Here is a 19,239-nt window from a genome sequence, read left to right as displayed (position 1 = left end):
CAACGCCCGGCTATTTTTTTTTGGTTGCAGCCATCATTGTTGTTTGGCGGGTCCGGGCTGGGGATTCGAACCCGCCACCTTAGGTATACATGGCTGGCGCCCTAGCCGGTTGAGCTATAGGCGCCGAGCCTGGAATTGTTTTCTTTTGTTCTATGTATTTCCTTCTGTTAGTAGAACTTGGACTTAACTACCAAGAAAAATATAAGCCTAATGTTTTTTGATAGTCTGGTTCCTGGCATTATCTCATTAAATGCATGTTCAACAATTTGAGAGATTGGTCCTTATTATGGAGCTCTTATCTGGAGCGCTTTCTCCAGATAAGAAAACTGAATCTAAATAAGATTAACCAATTTTCCCCAAAGTTGTCACCTGACCAGTAAACAGCAGAGATAGTGGGTTCTAGAGTCTAAAATTAACTTCCCAGTTATGCCCAATCCCCCCATTACAGTTGACCCTTGAACAACACGGGTCCGAACTGTGAGAGTCACTTATACTAAGATTTCTTTTCAACCAAACACAGGTGGAAAATACAATATTGGCAGGATTTAAAACCCACACTTACGGCTGTTTTTTCGTGTATACGGGTTCTGAAGGCTGACCGCTAGACTTGAGTATGCACAGATTTTGGTGTATACTGGGAGCAGGGTTGGCTGGAACCAATCTCCTGAATATACCAAGAGCTGACTGTGTTTGGGTGGCATCGGAGGACACTACATGCAAAGTCCAGATGGAAGCTGATAATGACATTCCCATATAAGGGCCTTGGAGTCACCTGGGGCTTCAGAAATGCTCAACTCTGCATTATCTCCACCATCAACAGATGGCGCTTATCAACAAGGGACACACTCCCACAAGGAGCCCCAGGGACAGAGTCATGTGGTCTGTGGACAATGTTCAAATGACCAGTTGTCCACAGCCTTTCCCCAAGGGACAACAGAAGTCTCATGTCAAGTCCAGCTGGCTGTGAGAGATATTATAATATGTAAAATCATTGATAAATGAATTCCTGCCCTTACTTGTAGTTTACTGTAAGGATCTTTCCAAGATGATTTCTCCCCCTTTGTTCCTTAGAAATGGAGTTGTGACTTGTAGAAAACTGGTTTGTTTTCTCCAGCTGCCTTGATAAGTTATTCAGAAACCCAGAGGCAGTGATCAATTTCAACATATCTGAGACAGAGGAATGATGTTGGAACAGCTGTGTAACTGATGTATGTGCCTCTGTCCTGGTGGAAATATGATTTTTCACTTCCATTCATTTTCTTTCACATTCCATTTATTTCATTTCATGGGCACCAGGAGGGAGAAATCCAGGCTACCAACCAGCCGTCAAATCCTCACAGCGTACATCACCCACTTGAGAAATCAGCAACCCCTGCAACCACCAGCCAACACCACGCTTAAGCCCAGGACCGTATCTAATTCCTCCTGCTATTTCCTGTGCCCGACAAGTGACTGCAGGTTGCAAGCTTGTAATAAGTTGGTTGGGTGAATAAATCCATCCATCCATCCATCCATCCAGAGAAGGAAGCTAGTCCCTGGTCCCCGCAGCCAAGCTGGGGAGAAGACTCAGAATGAGGGCTGCCTATCAGCCAGGCAGCAGGCTGTAGGTCATCTCTAGAATTCCCGCCACCTTCAGGAGGGACAAACACCATGGGAGACTGCAAGCGCTCAGGAGTCTAGGACCAGCTGCTACTTTGCAAATATCAACCAGGAATCACATTAAGGATTCACGCCCACAGCCAGGAGCCCTGGAGGAGAGGCTGGCAGTATGTTCCCACCCGCTGGCACCCTCCTTTCTCTTTCTTTTTTCCTAAACATTTCTAATGCCTATGAAGAGAAGAGCTGATCACACACACAAAGATTCATACATAAATAAAAAGTAGTTTTGTTTTCTAAGAAAAGAGTATCATTAACCTGATCAAATCCCAGTTAGTCTGTGAGAGAGACCCCAAACCTCCACCAAGGAGCACACTCTTCTGGACTCTGGGGCGCCCCTGGTTCTTGGAGGAGACTCTTGGAAGCCATAAAAGTTCAAATGCAAACTACTAAATGGCTTCCTCCAAAAGCCCCCCACCTCCGTAATAAATATTGTCCCCTTTGAGAGCTGACACGTCCAAATGATTCTCCTAGAAATGGCATGTGGAGTTCCGGGGGCCTCAGTGAACAGGAAAGCCGTTGTCTTTGAACCCTCCTACTAGGGCACTGGGGGCCTCTGTAGGACACACTGTGTTCCCATTGAACAGTTGGGGGGGCTCCCACGTGGACAAAGCCTCTCCAGAGGTGGGTGCCCTGGGGGAGTGCTGAGCGTAGAGTCACAGGTGACGCGTGGCCACTATTGGGAGTGGAGTGGGTGGCAGCAAGGACACCTCCTTGTGCTCATTCTGGGCACTGAGCCTGTATCTCTCCTCTTCCTCTGTGTCTTTACTAGAGCCCTGCAGGGCAATGAAATCCCAGCGTGGCTTTTCCTCTTCCAGCCATCTCTCACCCCGGCCACATCCCTGGGAGTGGGAACCTCTCTGGCTTTGGCCGTGGGGAGGGTGAAAGAGTAGCCGCTGTCTCCCTGCCAAGAGGGGTGTCGCGCCACCAGAATTTATGTGCCAGCTTTCCTTGTACCAGCTTTTCCCAGGTTACCTCCCCACCCATTACTACCCCATTAGTTGCCATGTGTTCCCCCCTAACTGTCACCAGCCCACACTGCCTCTTTGTTACCCTGCAGCTCTCAAGCCAGCCCCTCCCAACAAGAGGCTAAGCTTCAGCTTGGAATTGTGAAATATTTCCTCCCTCTCTCCTGTTCCACCTCGCACCACCCTCCTCTGGGCCCCAGAGCCTTTAGTAAAACAAACCCGCCAAAGGGAATTCTCCGCTCTGTTTGCACAGCACGAGTGGGCCCTGAGTTGCCTGGAGCCCCTCATTCTCCATAAACACACTTCCCCTCCTTATTGGTATTCAGTCAATACCTTCCTTTTCTAACCCTTCCCTGCGTGGCCTCCTCAATCTGCCGACAGAAGGGCCTTTGTTGAATGAAGGAGCAGAGGGGTACAAACACCAGGGCTCCAAAGACAACCGCGCCTCAACTTCAAAGGGGGAAATGAGTCATTCTCCGCAGGCGATGGCCCGGGTGTGGGGAGGGCCTAGGGGACAGCGGGCTCCTCTGGGCACCCCCAGTACCAGACACATCCTCAGGAGAGTTTGGCCTGCAGATAAACCTTCTGTGTCTCTTCACAGATGAGACATCATTGCCAAAGCAATTGGTTGATTTTTATTGTTCCAAATTTGACTCCAAAAACGTGAGCCAGAATCTGGGGTCTGGTAAATATTTTGTTACACGGTTCCCTGGAACCACTTTGCTGTAAGGGATGGCTTCCAACACCGAGGCTTGGTCTAAGGGACTTCCAGGCCCTCACCATCTGCCAGCTGCATGTGTCTGCAAGCAGATTAGCCATCCTGAACACTGCTCACCAGCCCTCTGTTCCTCCCTGGACAGGGTCTCTGCATCTAAAACACCCCCAGGTCCTCAAGCCCAAGCTCCCCCAGCAGCTCCTGGCAGATGCGGATTCAGCTCCCACTTGGACGCTTCCAGGGTGAGGCCACAGCAGAGCAGCCCACCTCTCAACAGCCGGCCCGTATCCAGGGCCTCGGGCAGAACAAAACCCACCTCCACCCTCTGTACCCAGCTCCTGGAACAAATTGGCTCCCTGGTCCTCATGACAGCCCTGAGCACAGATTTGAAAATGACTCTCCGGGTTCCTCTACATTTTCTTTTCATCACACCAAACAGCCCGAGGCACCTGGATTATATCCCATGTGCAATGGTTTCCAGATGTCTCCCAATGCTAGTTACCCTCCCCACAACTACCTACAATAAAGCACAGATCCTGGTACTGAACACTGTTCTCTGGATGTGTTTGAATCAGCACAGACTAGAACAAGACTATCCCCTCCCCTGGGAAGGACATTCTCGCTCTTTCGGCCACCTTGGCGCCCACTTGACACATCCTTAGCTTGAAGTCACAGTGGCTCTTGACAAGCCCTGCCAGGTCTCCCGCTTGGTGCTTTCACAGTCGCCTTCATATGTATCAACATTCAGTTTCACCTCACTGATCCCAGTCCAGTTCATGGAGATGATTTTTCAGTCTTCCCTCTGTCATCCTGAGCACTATGGCCAGCCCTTTTCAGTGTCATGCCTCCTACAAACCAGCTGAACATCCCCTCTGTACATTTTTCCATGTCATTAATGAGAATGAAAAGCAGAGCATGGTTCAGAGATGCTAAGTGACTTGCCCCAGGTGTCACAGCCAGGCAGAGACACAAGTAAGTGTCCAGGCTCCCTGCTCAATGCTTGTTTCTATTACACTCTGCCAAAAAGTTCCCAGGATGCCCCAGGTTGCTCCCAACCCAGCCCTCTAAGAACCTTCCATCCTCACCTCCTTACTATTCCATCCTAAGAGGCTCTAATTATGGACAGGAAGGCCTGGTAAGGGCTAGTTTCCTAGAGGAAGATGAGGAAACTGCCCCTGGCTGAAGGATCTTAGTTTGTTAAAGCACATTGGCTTCCTAGAACTACAACCCCATGCTTCTCAAATTGGAGCCTCTGGAGCAGCCCCCAATAGACAGGGTGAGGAAGTCCTAGGGGTCTCCTTCATGAATCTTCCTGGGACAAATGGGATAAACCAAGGGAGACTGCAGAGAGTATGGGATATCCACGAATCTTGGAAGCAATCTATACAATACAATGAAGGTAAGTTGTTTCAAGATGGCTTTAGCCCCATGACCTCTTATAAATAATTCTCACAGTTCTGTCCTAGAAACATGCATGGTTCCTTGAAGAATCTGCCAAAGATAATGACTAGATAAAGGGCTGACCCTTGGCACACACCCATGCTCTGAGTATAACTCTAGAGAGCAGCACCAAAACTACCAGGTGAAAAAAAGTCACTGGGTGAACACACCAAGAAAACAGATCAAGGTGGTTTGTATGAGGATTCCTAATGATCAGAGGTACTTTCCAACAAAACCAGCTGTCTTGTGAAGCCTGAGCTCTCATCACCAGATGTGTTTAAGCAGAGGCTAGAGTAGATGACTTTGTCTCATTTAAATCTGAAGATCTAAGTTCCTGTACCCTCTTTTCTGCTATGGCATGTTCCTTGTGCTTTCAAGTAAAAAGCCATCACTGAACTTCAAATAGCCAAAACAAGTTTGAAAAAGAATAAAGCTAGAGGATTCACATGTCCTGATTTCAAAACTTACTACAGGTTGGCATGACGGCTCACGCCTGTAATCCTAGCACTCTGGGAGGCCAAGGCAGGTGGATTGCTTGACCTCTTGAGTTCAAGACCAGCCCAAGCAAAAATGAGACCCTATCTCTACCAAAAATAGAAAACCTGAAGCAAGAGGATCGCTTGAGCCTTACTTGGAGGTTGCTTTGAGCTGTGATGCCACAGCACTCTACCCAGGGCAACAGCTTGAGACTCTGTCTCAAACAAAACAAAATAAAACAAAACTTACAACAAAGCTACAGTAATCACAACAGTATGGAACTGGAATAAAGACAGACAAACAAACAGACTGCTGGAATAGAATGGAAAGTCCAGAGATAAACACTTGTGCACGGTCAAATGATCTTCAACAAGTGTGCCACAACCACATAATGAGGAAAAGACTGTCTCTTCAACAAATAGTGTTGGTAAAATTGGATTTCCATATACTAAAGAATAGAATCAAGCCCTATCTCATACCATATATAAAAATTAACTCAAAATGGATCAAAGACCTGAATGTAAGACCTAAAACAATAAAACTCCTAGAAGAAAACATAGGGGAAAAGCTCCATGACATTGAATTTGGCAATGATTTCTTGGAGATGACACCAAAGCACAGGCAACAAAAGCAAAAACAGACAAAAGGGACTACATCAGACTTAAAACTTTGTGCATCAAAAGACACGATCAACAGAATGAAAAGGCAACCTATGGAATGGGATACAATACATGCAAATGTTATATCTGATAAGGGGTCAATATCCAGAATATATAAAGAACTTTAGCCCAATAACAGAAAATCAAATAACCCAATTAAAAAACAGACAAAGACTTGAATAGAAATTTCTTTAAAGATGATATACAAATGGCCAACATAACTAATCAAGTTATGTCCAGTATAGCTAACATGCTCAACATAACTACTCATCAGAGAAATGTGACTCAAAACCACAATGACATACCCTCTCAAACCCATTAGGATGGCTATTCCCAAAAGGAGAGAGAGAAATAACAAGTCTCAGTAAGGATGTCCAGAAATTGGAACCCTTGTGCACTGACAGTGGGATTTAAAATAGTTCAGCTGCTATGGAAAGCAATATGACTGTCCCTCAAAACTTAAAAATAGAACGGCCATATCATCCAGCAATCCCACTTCTGGGTAAATATAAAAGAACTGAAAGCAGGGTTTCAAAGGGATATGTGTACACCCCTGTTCATAGCAGCACGACTCAAAACAGCCAAGGGTGGCAGTGACCCCAACGGCGATCACAGATGTGTTTCATGCATATAATGGAATATATTCAGCCTTAAGAGGTTGGGTGATCCTGTCACGCACTACAACCTGGATGAAGATTGTGGACGTTATACCAGGTGGAACAAACCACCTGGAAGACAAATAATTAAGTAATTGCATGATTCATGGAAACAGAAAGGAGAATGGTGCCTGCCAGGGGCTGGGGTGAGAGAAGAAGAGAGTGACTCTAGAATGGGTAGAGTTTCGGTTTTAAAAGATGAATAGGTTCTGGAGATCTGTTTAACAACAGTGTGAATACACTTAACGCTACTAAACTGCACACCTAAAAAGAAAGATGGTAACTTTTATGTTATGTGTTTATCACAATTTTCTACAAAGCCAACACTGATGAGAGGCAGAACAGTCTAGAATGGAAAGGAAGGAGGGATGGGGCTTGGGTTCAATGGAGCAGAACCAGCACACAGAGATGTCAGTGAGTGCGGAGGCGTCTTTGGAACATGAATACCCACCTCCACTGCCCCTGTGGACTTCCAATGCCAAGATGACCTGAGGTTGCAAAGTCATAAGACCGTGTGTGTGTGTCTTCTAAGAAGGCCTTTTATGCTAAGAGGCTTAATGCTAAAGTCAACATTAGACTGAGCAAGGATCCACAGCAGTTAAGAATTAATGGAAAAGGTAAGGCATTGGGTCCAGGTGTTTATATCTTCAAATTTTGTGTTGCTGTACATCAAGAATTTAGGGGTAATGAATTATAATTCATGTTAATGTTCATGCCAGCTTAATCTAATAAAGAGCTCTGTGATAAAGTCAACTCCTGGGGGAATGTGTTCAGAGAAAGACGCTACAGAAATTCTTCCACATGCACAAAGTCACTACCTTATTTTCAGCCTACAAACCAAAGAAAGAAATGCTAGGAGCAAAGCTCTCAGGCAGTGGGCTAAGCTGCTGCCAAATCCAGAGTGAGCCAAGGCTAGATGCATAGGGAGAGATAAGAAGCTCTGTCCCCCACAGAGAAGACAGGCGAGGACCCAGAGCAGGTGGAATGAGGGAGACAAGCTAGAGGCATTGTGCGCCTGGAGACTCCTGCAGAGGCCTTGATGAAGGCAGAGCCGACAAGCCTTCCAGCCAAGGGCTTCCCATGAAGATTTCCAGGACAGCAGATCGTCCTCCACATCCAAGCAAAGAGGCATGAGGGGATGCTGCCCCCCCTCCATTGCTTCTGCTGCTTGGGATGATGATCATAATCACAGTGCCTGGTCTACATGCTCCAGACAAGTCACCCCATCCTCACAACCCTACACTTTACACATGAGGAAATAGACACAGCGAGGTTAGGTAACTTGCCCAGAATCCCACAACTTATCAGCACCCATGACCGTTGGACTCAAAAGAGAAGGCTCAACGCCAAGGAGCCTAACTGCAAACTGGGAGAGCAGTAGTGCTGCCTGGAGGCCTTGCCTTTGCTGCCCCTAGAGCTAGGGTGGGGTGTGCATGACTCTGCAGCTCCAGGCAGGGAGGCATAGGTGTGGGTTATTGTCCTCCCAAGGGAAGAGGACATGGTAGACAGGATAATGCCCTCCCCAAAGATGTCCAAGTCCTAATTCCTAGAACCTGTGAATGTCTTACATGGCAAAAGGGACTTTGCAGATGTGCTTAGATAAAGGATCTTATAATGAAGATGTGAACTTCAATTATCTAGGTAGGCCCAGCGTAGTCACTTATAGGGTCCCTGTAAGGGAAAGAAGGATGCAGGAGTATTGGGTCAGAAAATATATAACTGAGGAGGCAGAAGTCAGAGTGATGTAGCCACAGGCCAAGGGAGCTCAGGCAGCCTCTAGAAAGTGGGAAAGAAAAGGAACAGATTTTCAACTTCCCTGAAACCTCCAGAAGGAACACGCCTCTGCCAACATCTTGATTTTAGCCCCCTGAGTCCTATTAGCAGCTGCCCAAGCCTCCGTCAGAGCTCCACCATGTCCCTTATAACTCTTTGCCTGCCTCCCCCACCAGACTGGAAGGCAATTCAGGCACTGCCTATTCCTGTTCCCCTGGCACAAGCAGATTTAGCAGGCTGGCAAGCCCTGGTATCTTTTTGGTGGCAGCCGCTGTCCCCAACAGTGGGCTCCAGCTTCATGGACTTGCCACCAAATTCAGTGCTTTCTCTCTTATCCCTATTCTATTTGACCTGCACTTAGCCTTGACCTGTGGCCTGGAAGCATGAAGCCAAATATTCAAGGCCCAGTGCTGAATTACAGAATAAAGAAAGTTTTCTGGGACTGAGTGCAGTGGCTCACACCTATAATCCTAGCACTCTGGGAGGCCCACATGGGAGGATCACTTGAGTTTAGGAGTTCAAAACCAGCCTTAGGAAGATTGAGAATCATCTACCCCCCCCCAACCTTACTAAAACTAGGAACATTAGCTGGGCATTGTGGTGGGTGCCTGTAGACTCAGCTCCTTAGGAAGCTGAAGCATGAGGATTACTTGAATCCAAGCGTTTGAGGTTACTGTGAGCTATGATGTTGCCAAGGCACTCAACCCACGGCCACAGAGTGAGATTCTGTCTCACAAAACAAAATAAACAAAGTTTATTGAGCAGAGTTAAATAGAGTGTCTGGGGAACCACCCTGGGTACCCCTCTGTGAGGGTTGTCATAGAGAACCCTGAAGATGGCCCCTGCTTCCTGGAGGGAGAGCTTGAGCTGGGAACAAAGAGAGGAGGGAATAAAATAAGAAGCATGGACCTTTCAGTGAGTGGAGACAGATGTGAGTTGGCACCAGGCTAGACGCAGGGTTCATGGCGATGACATGTACACTGGTAGGGTTTGACTGACTTGCCCGCTGATTAGGATGGGCTAGGGCCCAGCGCCTTCCGGCCAACCCTCCCCTTACACTGAGCCCTGTGGCCCAGGAGGTTCTGCTTTCTACCTGGGATTCCTAGCCAGGTATCAGTAGGCCAGAGAGCTCCAAGAAGAAGCAATGGGGGTTCCTCAAGCTCTTTGCAGTGTGTGTCGTGTAAGGCAAAACATGGTCACTCCGAGGCACCATCTCTGGTCTGTAGCTAGAATCCTATGCTTTGGAATCAGCTTGCTGGTGCCGTACTGGCTGACGCTAATGAGAAACACTGCCTGGCAATTATGGGAAGACATATTATTAATAAAGATATTTTAACAGCCCAGATCTTTCAAATGTTGGGTTTGGGGAGGGGTGGGAGAGGCATCAAAAGGCATCTCTCTGGTGACATGGCTAAAACCACTGTCTGCTGTGTTTGAGCTTATTCCTGCCCCAACACTTCCACCCCAAGCTGTAGGGCCAGGAGCCTTGGGATGTCCATCTCCGTGCTCAGTCTGGTTTTGGCCCCAATGTAAATGTGGACTATCTTGACAGATGCCTGATCTTTGTCCCAGGGGAGCTCTGAGTGTCTCCTGCTCTTTGGGGCAGTTTTGGAGTAGAGGGGTTAAAAGGGGAGGTAAGAGGCAGATAAACCCAGCCCCACGTCTTAACCTCTGGTTTTTTCCCCTCAGTTCTCTCAGGTCCAGCCATGTACTGACCTTTGCTGAGGAGATGCAGGCCTCTATCTGGCCAGTTGTTGGAGCTGACAAACAGCCTGGCACGAGTGGACCCTCCCATGAGCCTGCACACCAGAGTGGACCCTGGTTGGGCTCCTCAGATCAGGATTGGGCTTGACCACAGCCTGCTGAGGTGGACACTAACCTGAACAAAAGTGCTTATACTTTAAAAAAACAGGCCTAATAAAAATATTACCAGACATCCTTAAAGCACTTGATGCTTTGCAAAAAGCTTGTTAGCAAAAAACTCTCAGAGTTTGGTAAGGGGTATATTTTTTCACATCTTAATGAGGCAACTGGAGATTTGCTAATGTGCACTGACTCATCTGAGCTCATTTCTCTATGATGCCTTGTCACAGTTTAATGGACTCTGAGCTAGTTTTGCTTTCAAGGATATTGAATAACTGGGTTTTACTCATCTGCCCATGATCCCGGACCTGGAATGTGGTCATTGCTGCGGCAGAGCTGTCACAACAGAACACCATCGGCTGGGTGCCAGTGTCATGGGGACCTGGAGAAGACTGTCTTCCTGGCTTGCAGACGGCCACTTTCTTGCTGTGTCCTCCTCACATGGTGATAAGGCTGGGGGAAGAGTGAGAGCCATCTTGCTGGCATTTCTTCCTATACAGACACTAATCTCATCCTGAGGTCCCCACCCTCACGATTTCAACTTCCTCCTAAAGGCCATCTCCATCACACCACGTAAGACTTCAACATTTGAATTTAGAAGGAGATGCTATTCAGCCCATGGCAGCTGCTCCTGCTGTCTATATTAGTTTCCTGCTGCCCCTGTAACAAATTGCCACAAACTTAGTGACTTAACACAGTTCCTACCTCACAGTTTTGGAGGTCGGAGTTTTGGAGGCTGTCTATCAACAGCCACCCAGCATCCACCGACAGCTGAAGGGATCAACACAACATCACTGACCCATATAGTGGGACACTAGGAAACCATTAAAAGGAAGCAAATTTTGATAAGCACTGCAACATGGATGGACCTCAGAAATGTGATGATAAGTGAAATAAGCCAATTGCAGAAGGGCCAATACTTATGATTCCGTTTATATGAGGTGCTGAGAAGAGGGAAAGTCGCAGAAACAGAAAGTAGAAGAGAGGCCCCCAGGAGCTGGTGCAGGGGGCAGGGTTACTGCCTAAGGGGTGCAAAGTTTATTTTGGGTGGTGGTGAAAATATCTTTTGCATAGATAGTAGCAATGGTTACACAATTTCATGAATGTATTTAATGCCACACTCAAGTGTACACTTACAAATGGTTAAAATGATAAATATTTGAGATATATTTTACCATGATAAAAAAAGTCTTACAAAGAAACAGAAAAAGAGGGCACTGAGGAGGCGACAGTCACTTCCATCTGGGGAGGGAGGAAGTGAGGAACTGTGGTGGAAGGCAGCATCCGGCTCACAGCTCAAGTATAGAGACCTGGGAGGACAGGTGGGGAGGCCTCACTGGGGCTAGTTGAGGCTCACCCTCACTCAGTCACTCAGCTCTTCAAGAACACTCTGTGGTTCCCTCTGCCTAATCCCTGTCCATCACCTCCTTCTAGAACATTCTAGGTCTGGACCCTGTCCACTCCTCTTCCCAAGCCAAGCTTATAACACTGTAGAACTGTGGGACCCTGCTCACAGGGAACCAGATTCACACTGTCCACACAGAGCTTCCTCCACAGGGACGTCCTTCATCCTTCCTCTCCACCCTCCTGTGTCTCCCACGTTCTTCAAACTCACTGCCCCAGAAGCCTCGTGAGCGATCTCTTTCTTCTTCCTTTTTCTCTATTTTCTACAATGAAGAAGCTGTATAGCATGATGAGAAAGAACTCCCTCTGGAGTCACACTCCCTGGGCTCCAAGCTTAAATCTGCCAAGGACTAGCTATGTGACCAGTTCACTTACCCACTCTGTGCCTCAATTCTCCTGTCTGTAAAATGGAGATAGTAACAGACCCATTGCATAGGACTGTACCAATTAAAGTGAGGAAATGAACATAAAGTGCTTAGCACACAAGTGCTTAGCAAATAGTAATTATTATTATAACAATTACATATTGCTTTGGTATTAAATTTTATTTTGAAAATTTTTTACATGTTAGTGCAAGTATTTTTAACTAAAAAACTAAATGCTTTCTCTTTCTTGGTTTTTCCTCTATTTCCCAAATGTTTAGTATCTTAGCAAAATTACTTGTATAATTTTTCAAATGGTTTTTAAAAAATCTTTACCTCCCCAAAGTTATTCACAATAGCCCCCCGCCCCGCGTGCACGCCTCTCTATTCAGAATCTTCTGATGCTTATGAATTCCGTCTGTCTCCTACTGACTTTTGTAATACTGTAGGAGAAGACTGCGGTTTTTCATGCCTTTGAGTCCCTGTAAGTACAGGGCACTCTGCATTCACTGGGCATTCTCCTAGAGTGACCCACTGACCGCTCCCCCCCTCCCCCAGCCCTCCCAGGCCCTGGGCTCCCTGGGCTGTCCAAATCTGTGAAGGCCTGCATGGTTCTGAGCCAGCTGGGGGCAGAGTTGGATTCAAAGCCCACAGCCGGGCGCCAGGGCTGTGTCTCGGCCATTCATCCATCTGGGCACATCAGTCTACTCTTGCATGCGGGATGTCAATCTCAGGCCACCGCCCCCTTCCCAGAGGCTCCCGTGCCGGCCCAGTGGGATGCTGGCCTTTTTCACTTGAACCTTGACAGCAGGCATAGATTTAATGATTGGAAAGCACTTTGAGAATCCAGAGTGCTCCATAATTGCCAACTCATAATCCCCAAATTGCTTTCTGCACGGCTGCAGGAGGAGAAGCATCTGCTCTCGGGGTCTTTGCTTACTTGGTGTAGCTCTTACATGTGGATCAGGCCAGGCAGAAGCGAACAGGGGCTCTACCCAAGGTGGGGCAGTCCCTACCTAAGACTCACACCACACTTGTTGGGAAGCAAGGCTTCTGGAAGTGCAGACCAGATAAAGAGGGGCTTGACAATAATGCTGATTCTTGGGCCCCTCCATGCCTGCTGGCTCAGGACATCTGAGAGTGTGAGCCTGGGGATCTGCATTTTAATAAGCTCCCCACTGATGACTCATATTCTAGTTCAAATACTGATGGTTTGGAGGTAAGTGCATGGTTCAGGGTCAAGTGGATCTGGGTTCTAATCTCAGTTCTGACCCTTATTGACTGAGACCTTAGCAAGTTACTTAACACCAGGCCCACAAGATGTTAACAGGTCTCTCCCTAAAAAATGAAACCGTAAAGAGGTTCACAAGTCAAATTAGTTTGGGAGATGCAACCCTCTACGTCTCCCCAGGGAGCTTTAATATGCATGTGAGCACATTAAAGGGTCTGGAAAGTCCGTCTCCAAAGGACTCTGCACTTCCCAAATTTGTCTAACCACGGAAACTTCTTTTTGTCATTAATGCCAGAAACATCTTGACATCTCACAAGACAAAGCTCATGAAGTTCTTTCTGGGAGAAGGGATGGATAGCATCTTAAGGAGTCCCCTGGTTGTTCTGGCAGGAAGGAAGCCTGGCAGGCAGAGGGCAGCTCCAGAGTCCCATTCCTCCAGCATCGGCCATCTTCAGAGAGAGACTGGTTCAGCGCCACAGCTCTGCTGCCTGGCATGGACATGTCACAATATCGAGGTCACCTTCCTGCTTTGGGTAATTTCCCTTGAAGGCAAGACAGATCCATTTTTAACAGCTCTTCATTTCAGCTAAGAATGCCCTCCTGCCTCCGATGGGGGCTGGGGACCGGGACGGGAAGGGAAGCTTTGTTCTTATGACCAGTGCTGACAGTTTAATTAAACCCAGCTTGAGACAGGGTCGATAGGGTCAGGCATTCTTCAACAGGACTCCTACAGAATATCACATCCACGCCTCTCCAACCACCAGGGCCCTGTTAATGAGTTATGGTGGTCTTTACAACAGGGATATAAATAAGGAGAAATAAATGCCCTGGGCTGCCCTTAATCACCCACCCCCACCCCTTCTAGGCCCAGCAGAGACACAAAAGGTCAATCTTGTCGGGACACATATTGGTTTCAAGGCTAAAAGGAAGCCCAGGGGAACTGGGTTTCCAGAAGTGGCTTCTGGATGAGGAGGAGAATGCAGCCAGCAAGAGGAGGGCTTTGAGGCAGCAGGGAGACCCCTCCCCAGACCTGGAGGCAGAGGCAGCAAGGTGAAGGGTAGGCTGAACCCCCCTGCTCCCCACCTGAACCTGGGTAAAGACTGGATTTTGCAGCTCTAAGCAGTCAGGTTTCAAATATGTCCCTCTAGACCTAAATTTAACCTCTGTGTACATCCTGTGTATGTCCATGAAAACATTTCCACACCTAAGTGCTGGTAGGAGCCAACCCTAAACCCTAGCACACTTAGTCCCTATAGGAGGCACAGGTCAGCTGCTAAAGCACTTGTCCCTACCCACTCCAACCTGCTAGAAGGTTAGAGGGTGGCCCGCTGCTCTCAAAGAGCACTGATGACAGACTGTCACCTCCTGGACAGTCAGGGCATCTTACATAGATTCTCAGCACCTGGTGCCATGCTGGGTCCCCAGGAGGCCCTTGGAACTGCTCAACCAGCGGGTGGTGGGTAGCAGATGGAAGGTGGGGGTGTGGAGGGAGAGCCTGAGGGCATGAATTAGGGGGCAGAGGAATGTCTCGGTAGGTTTACAGTTGGGCTGGTAGAAGGGTAGGCAGGTGGGCAGGTTGGGAGGAGGAGCTGGGGGATGGAGGAATGGATTGGTGGGATTGATGAGTGGATAAACAGAGGTGGATGTATGGTGAGTAGATAAAGAAATAGTTGGGTAGAAGAAGGGATGGTAGGGTGGGGGGCATATGGGGAGGTGGATGGGGGTGGGAGTGGATGAGTGAGGAGGTGCAGGGGTGATACGTAAGAACAAGCTCTAGTACCAGGACCAAGGTTCAAATGTGACTCGGTTCCTTGGGCATATCACAACCCTCTGAGCTCACATTTCTTCATCTGTAAAATGGGAGAAATACTGACCCCATAGAGATCTTCTGATAATGAAATCAGACAACACTGGAAGTCGTTCAGCATGCGCCTCCTGCTAATCATTACTGTAACCAGTACTTCTGGTACTTCTGGTACCTGCACTTCTGGTACTTCTGGTACCTGCACTTCCCAGGACTTCTCACAACAGCCCCGGGACAGTGAGACAGTGAAAGGGTGTCCCAGACAGGTGCACATCTTCAGTGCCCCGACTCCTTCTAACTGTAGACAGAGAGTGGGGTGCTCTATCCTGCAGGGGTGAGGGGCTGCTGATTGGGAACACCAGGCCCACCCTTATTGGGAGCCTCCCCAAGTAGAGAATGTAAATTCAGGACACCAAGAAATGTGTCCAGTGTAACATCACCCACCGGTTCCAGGAGAGCACACAAGAGTACAAAGAGCAGATTCCTTTCGTGAACATCCTGAACCTGCACAGTGACCATCCCAACGCAAAGTCCAGTTCTGCCACAGCTCACCGGCCTCCCCTGCAGGAGCGCCTAAGCCCCTCAAGAATAAAACAAAAACAAGAAACCCCTGTTGGGGAAAGCTCCCTGCAAAGTGAGGGGGTGATTGTGAGCTGCCAGAGAGGTGGGGAGAAACCAACACTGAGGCTGGTCAGATGCGCAGGGTGGGTCACTCTGGGAGTCAGACGTGCCAGCCTCCAAAACAGTTCCAATGTGAACTCACTCGCCACCTCCTGCGCACCTCCCTTGTGTCCCAGTGTTCCCCTCTGACATAAAGCCACACCTCTCTAATCCTCACATCAGCCCCATGAGGTGACCGTTATCTTTATCTCAGAGAAGCACAAACGGGGATCAACGGGGTTAAAGAAAATGCTGCAACACCATGTAACCAGCATCCGTTTTCACCGCAGACTACAGAAGCTTTTCATCCCTTTTAAAAAACCGGGAGGTTTCCTCCCATAAAAATAATACGTGCTTCTTAGAGAACATCTGAAAAACATGGAAAAGAAAAATGTCACCCCCAGGCAAGCCTGTTGGCCTTCTGCAGTCATTTTTCACGCATTATTTAGAGCGATGTATCTAGTGATCATGCAATTTTGCATCCTGGCTTTCGATAGCGCAAACATTTATCTGCATTACTTGACATCTTTCATAAAGGCCATTTTTGATGACTGCATAAATATTCCATCAAGTAGATACATCATAATTTACTTACCCATGCCCCCAATGTTGGACATTTCGATTATTTCCATATTCGTTTCAATATTCTATATTTAAATAATGTCCCAGTGAACATGTCTGTGCTCAATGTTTTATTATTTCCTAAGGGTAGATCCCCAAACATGAGATTTCTATATCAAGGTTTAACCCCGTTTTTATGTTCTTTAGGCACCCTGGCAGGCCTGGAACCTAATTCCAACTCTAGCATCACTCTGTTCTGTGGTCCAAGGCAAATCACCTCACCTCAGACCCCAAATATGAAAAGAAACAGATAGACTAAACCGACACGAGGGAAACAGTAGTGAAGAATAACTTGTGAGCAGATTTTAACTTTTGAAGGCTACACAGACGAAATCAACTGAAACGCGGACCACACCACCTATGTACTTTGTGACTACGCCTTACCCATCACAGTTGGCCTCTCTCCAGCCCATTTTCATGCTGGGTTAGCATAACAGCCTCTGCATGAAAGTCCATAACTAGGTCCAGATGGAAAGGATTAGTGATGGATCCCTCCAAAGCAAGGGGAAGGTCAACAGGCGAAAGAGCAGGACCACCAGGCACTGCCTTCTGAGGGAGAAACTCCCACCTCCAGCTCCTGAACCTCACTGCACCAGCTGATCACACAAGCCCACATGGGTGCAGGGGTGACCTCTTAACCTAAGATGGGCCAACCAGATTCTCTCTCCCAGGATCTGAAGGTAGGGAAAGACACTGTTGGGGTCTGAGCCCTGAGATCACAGGAAATGGGAGATGAATCTGCACGGTGCTAATCTAAGTCAGGGCAGAACAGAGACACTGCTGATGAGGCCAGGACACTGGTTTGCAGGGAGGAGCAGAAGAACAGGGTGGATGTTCAGGAAGAACCAGAACAGTCCCTCACATCTCAGTCTGGGCCCCCACTAGGGCCGGCAGGGCCTCACTTCCTGTCCTGAGGAGCCCGAGCACCTGCTGGCTGGGCCTGCCCAATACCCACCTCCACCCTCCTTCTCCCCAGCCTGCAGGATTCTGTTGCTGGATCTAAGTGCTCCTTGGCCAGACCAACCAGGAGAGTTAGCAGAGATGTTTTAGGATGCCAGGTGCTTGAGTCAGCACAGCAGGGTGGAGGTAGGGCAAAGGATATTAGCAAATAGATCTTTAAACACTTACTCCTGTATCTTTCCCTATAACCAGCTCTAAGGCGAAAAACTCAGTGAGCCTAGGCACCAGAGACATCCAACCAGATTGATAAATAGGTTTGTTTAATCATTTCCCCCAGACTGTGTCCTCTGTTAGGTGGCCTGTGGAGGGGCCCAAGATGCAGTGGCCTCAGCTGTAAACTCAAGTCCTAGGCTGCCCTAGCAGTGCGTGTGCATGGGAGTCTTCCCAGAGTCCTCCTGGCTTGTATACCTGCTTACAGCTGAGACCAAGAAACATTGAGAAGAAAGCTAAAGAAAACAGCCTCCCTGCACCCAAATCCAGCTGAGCTCCTGGATAAGAAAATACTCCCGCCAAGAGCTAGGGATCCAATGCCTGAAGAAAAAAGGCAGTGTTAAGCAAAAGTTCTGGCTCTAGAGCTTCTAAATATTCCCCAAAGGGCCATAGACTTCCCTTGAGGGCCCTTCTTCTGGACATCCCTCTGTTGGCTGCTACCAGCCCCTCCCTAAAGCAGCCAGCCCAGGACCCCCAGGATGAGAATATCTAATGTGTCTGGAGGCCACTGCCTCTCACTGGCTCTCAGGTCCAAGGCGTGCCAAGAGCAAGAGTAATATAGACTCCTGTCCCCTTCAGTGGCTCTTCAGGCCTCACTGGGCATGAGAAGGTCCCAACCAAAAGTTCTTACGTTAACAACAATTAAGGGAATTAAAAAACCTCCCAACCCAACATTCAAAAACCTGATAACCCTTCAAACCTAATAATATTTGGTAGTTCTAGATAGTTATAGAAAGCAAAGCTAAGAGAACATAAGTTATTAGAAAGCAGATTTAGAGTTCAAAGTTAAGAAGAATCTTCTAAGTTGCTGATTTGTCTAACAATGGAATAATACCAGTGGAGGTGGTCAACTCCCCACCCCTATAGGTAGCCAAGCAAAGACTGCAGGACCACTTGCCAAAGCGCTGCAGAAGAGATTCCTTAGATGATCTCAAAGATCCTGTCCAACCCAAGATCCCACAAAAGAAAATAGACGGGGGAACAATTCAGATACATTTGGCAACTCATGAAGTAGCAGAATTAGCAATTATCCTTTAAACTTGAAAGAAGCACATTGACAGCAAATAAAAATACAACTTAACACCATGGTTAATAACATTACACTCTGCGTTACTGTAAAAGGTACAGCAAGCTGAAAAGAGAAATAGATTCAAGAAGGGCTTAGTTAAATGAATATTCAACCCAAGGCAGGTTACCAAAGACAATGGGACAGCCTCCCGCAAAGGCTGGCAAAGGCTGGCATCACAGTCAACAAGCATGCCTGCTCCAGAATACCCTTGTGCCCGCACTGTCAGCATCATCTCATGAATTTGGATGAACTGCGGATTCTTTTAAATGTTTGCCATGGAGAAATGCTCACGCGGCTCCTTCCTGCAGAAAGGACCTGGCCTTCATAGCCCTGAACCCTTCCTGCCAGGGGACAGTGGGGGCCAAGGCCATAGGAAAGTTCAGGCCCCACTGACCAAATACTGGCCCGCCCACAGAGTGGAGATAAACCTCGGAGGGAAGTTTCTGGCCACAGAGCATCACTCACAGTCTCGACAGAGCCTGGTTATTCTGGAACAGCAGTTCTGGTAACACATGCAGCTGGTTCCGGTTCAGTCGCCTAAAAAAGAAAAGAGAAGAATCAGAAATTGCCTAGACATGCAGGAAATCCAAAGGACTTCTCAGAAAGCACCCAGTTCAGGGTCAGAAGGCCCAGGGTTCAAATCCTAACAGGGTCAGCATGTAAATCCCAAGAAAATTACCTTCCCTGGGCCTTAGTTTCTTTTTTTTTTTT

At 47.8% G+C, this 19,239-nt stretch overlaps 1 protein-coding gene across 1 annotated transcript in view; it reads right to left on the bottom strand.

The window, feature by feature from the left end:
* The window catches only part of SLIT1 (slit guidance ligand 1), a 167,781-nt gene that overhangs the window by 124,612 nt on the left and 23,930 nt on the right, over window positions 1-19,239 (bottom strand). Inside the window, exon 4 of the mRNA XM_003787301.2 lies at window positions 18,994-19,065. Within this exon, the coding sequence (XP_003787349.1) occupies window positions 18,994-19,065 (72 nt within the window). The remainder of the gene's footprint in view (window positions 1-18,993; window positions 19,066-19,239) is intronic.

Source organism: Otolemur garnettii, unplaced genomic scaffold, assembly GCF_000181295.1.
Source record: "Otolemur garnettii isolate 467f Iridium unplaced genomic scaffold, OtoGar3 scaffold00021, whole genome shotgun sequence".
Classification (NCBI taxonomy): domain Eukaryota; kingdom Metazoa; phylum Chordata; class Mammalia; order Primates; family Galagidae; genus Otolemur; species Otolemur garnettii.
Note: the sequence above shows the minus strand (reverse complement) of the source record. Positions and strands in the feature narration are given on the sequence as shown.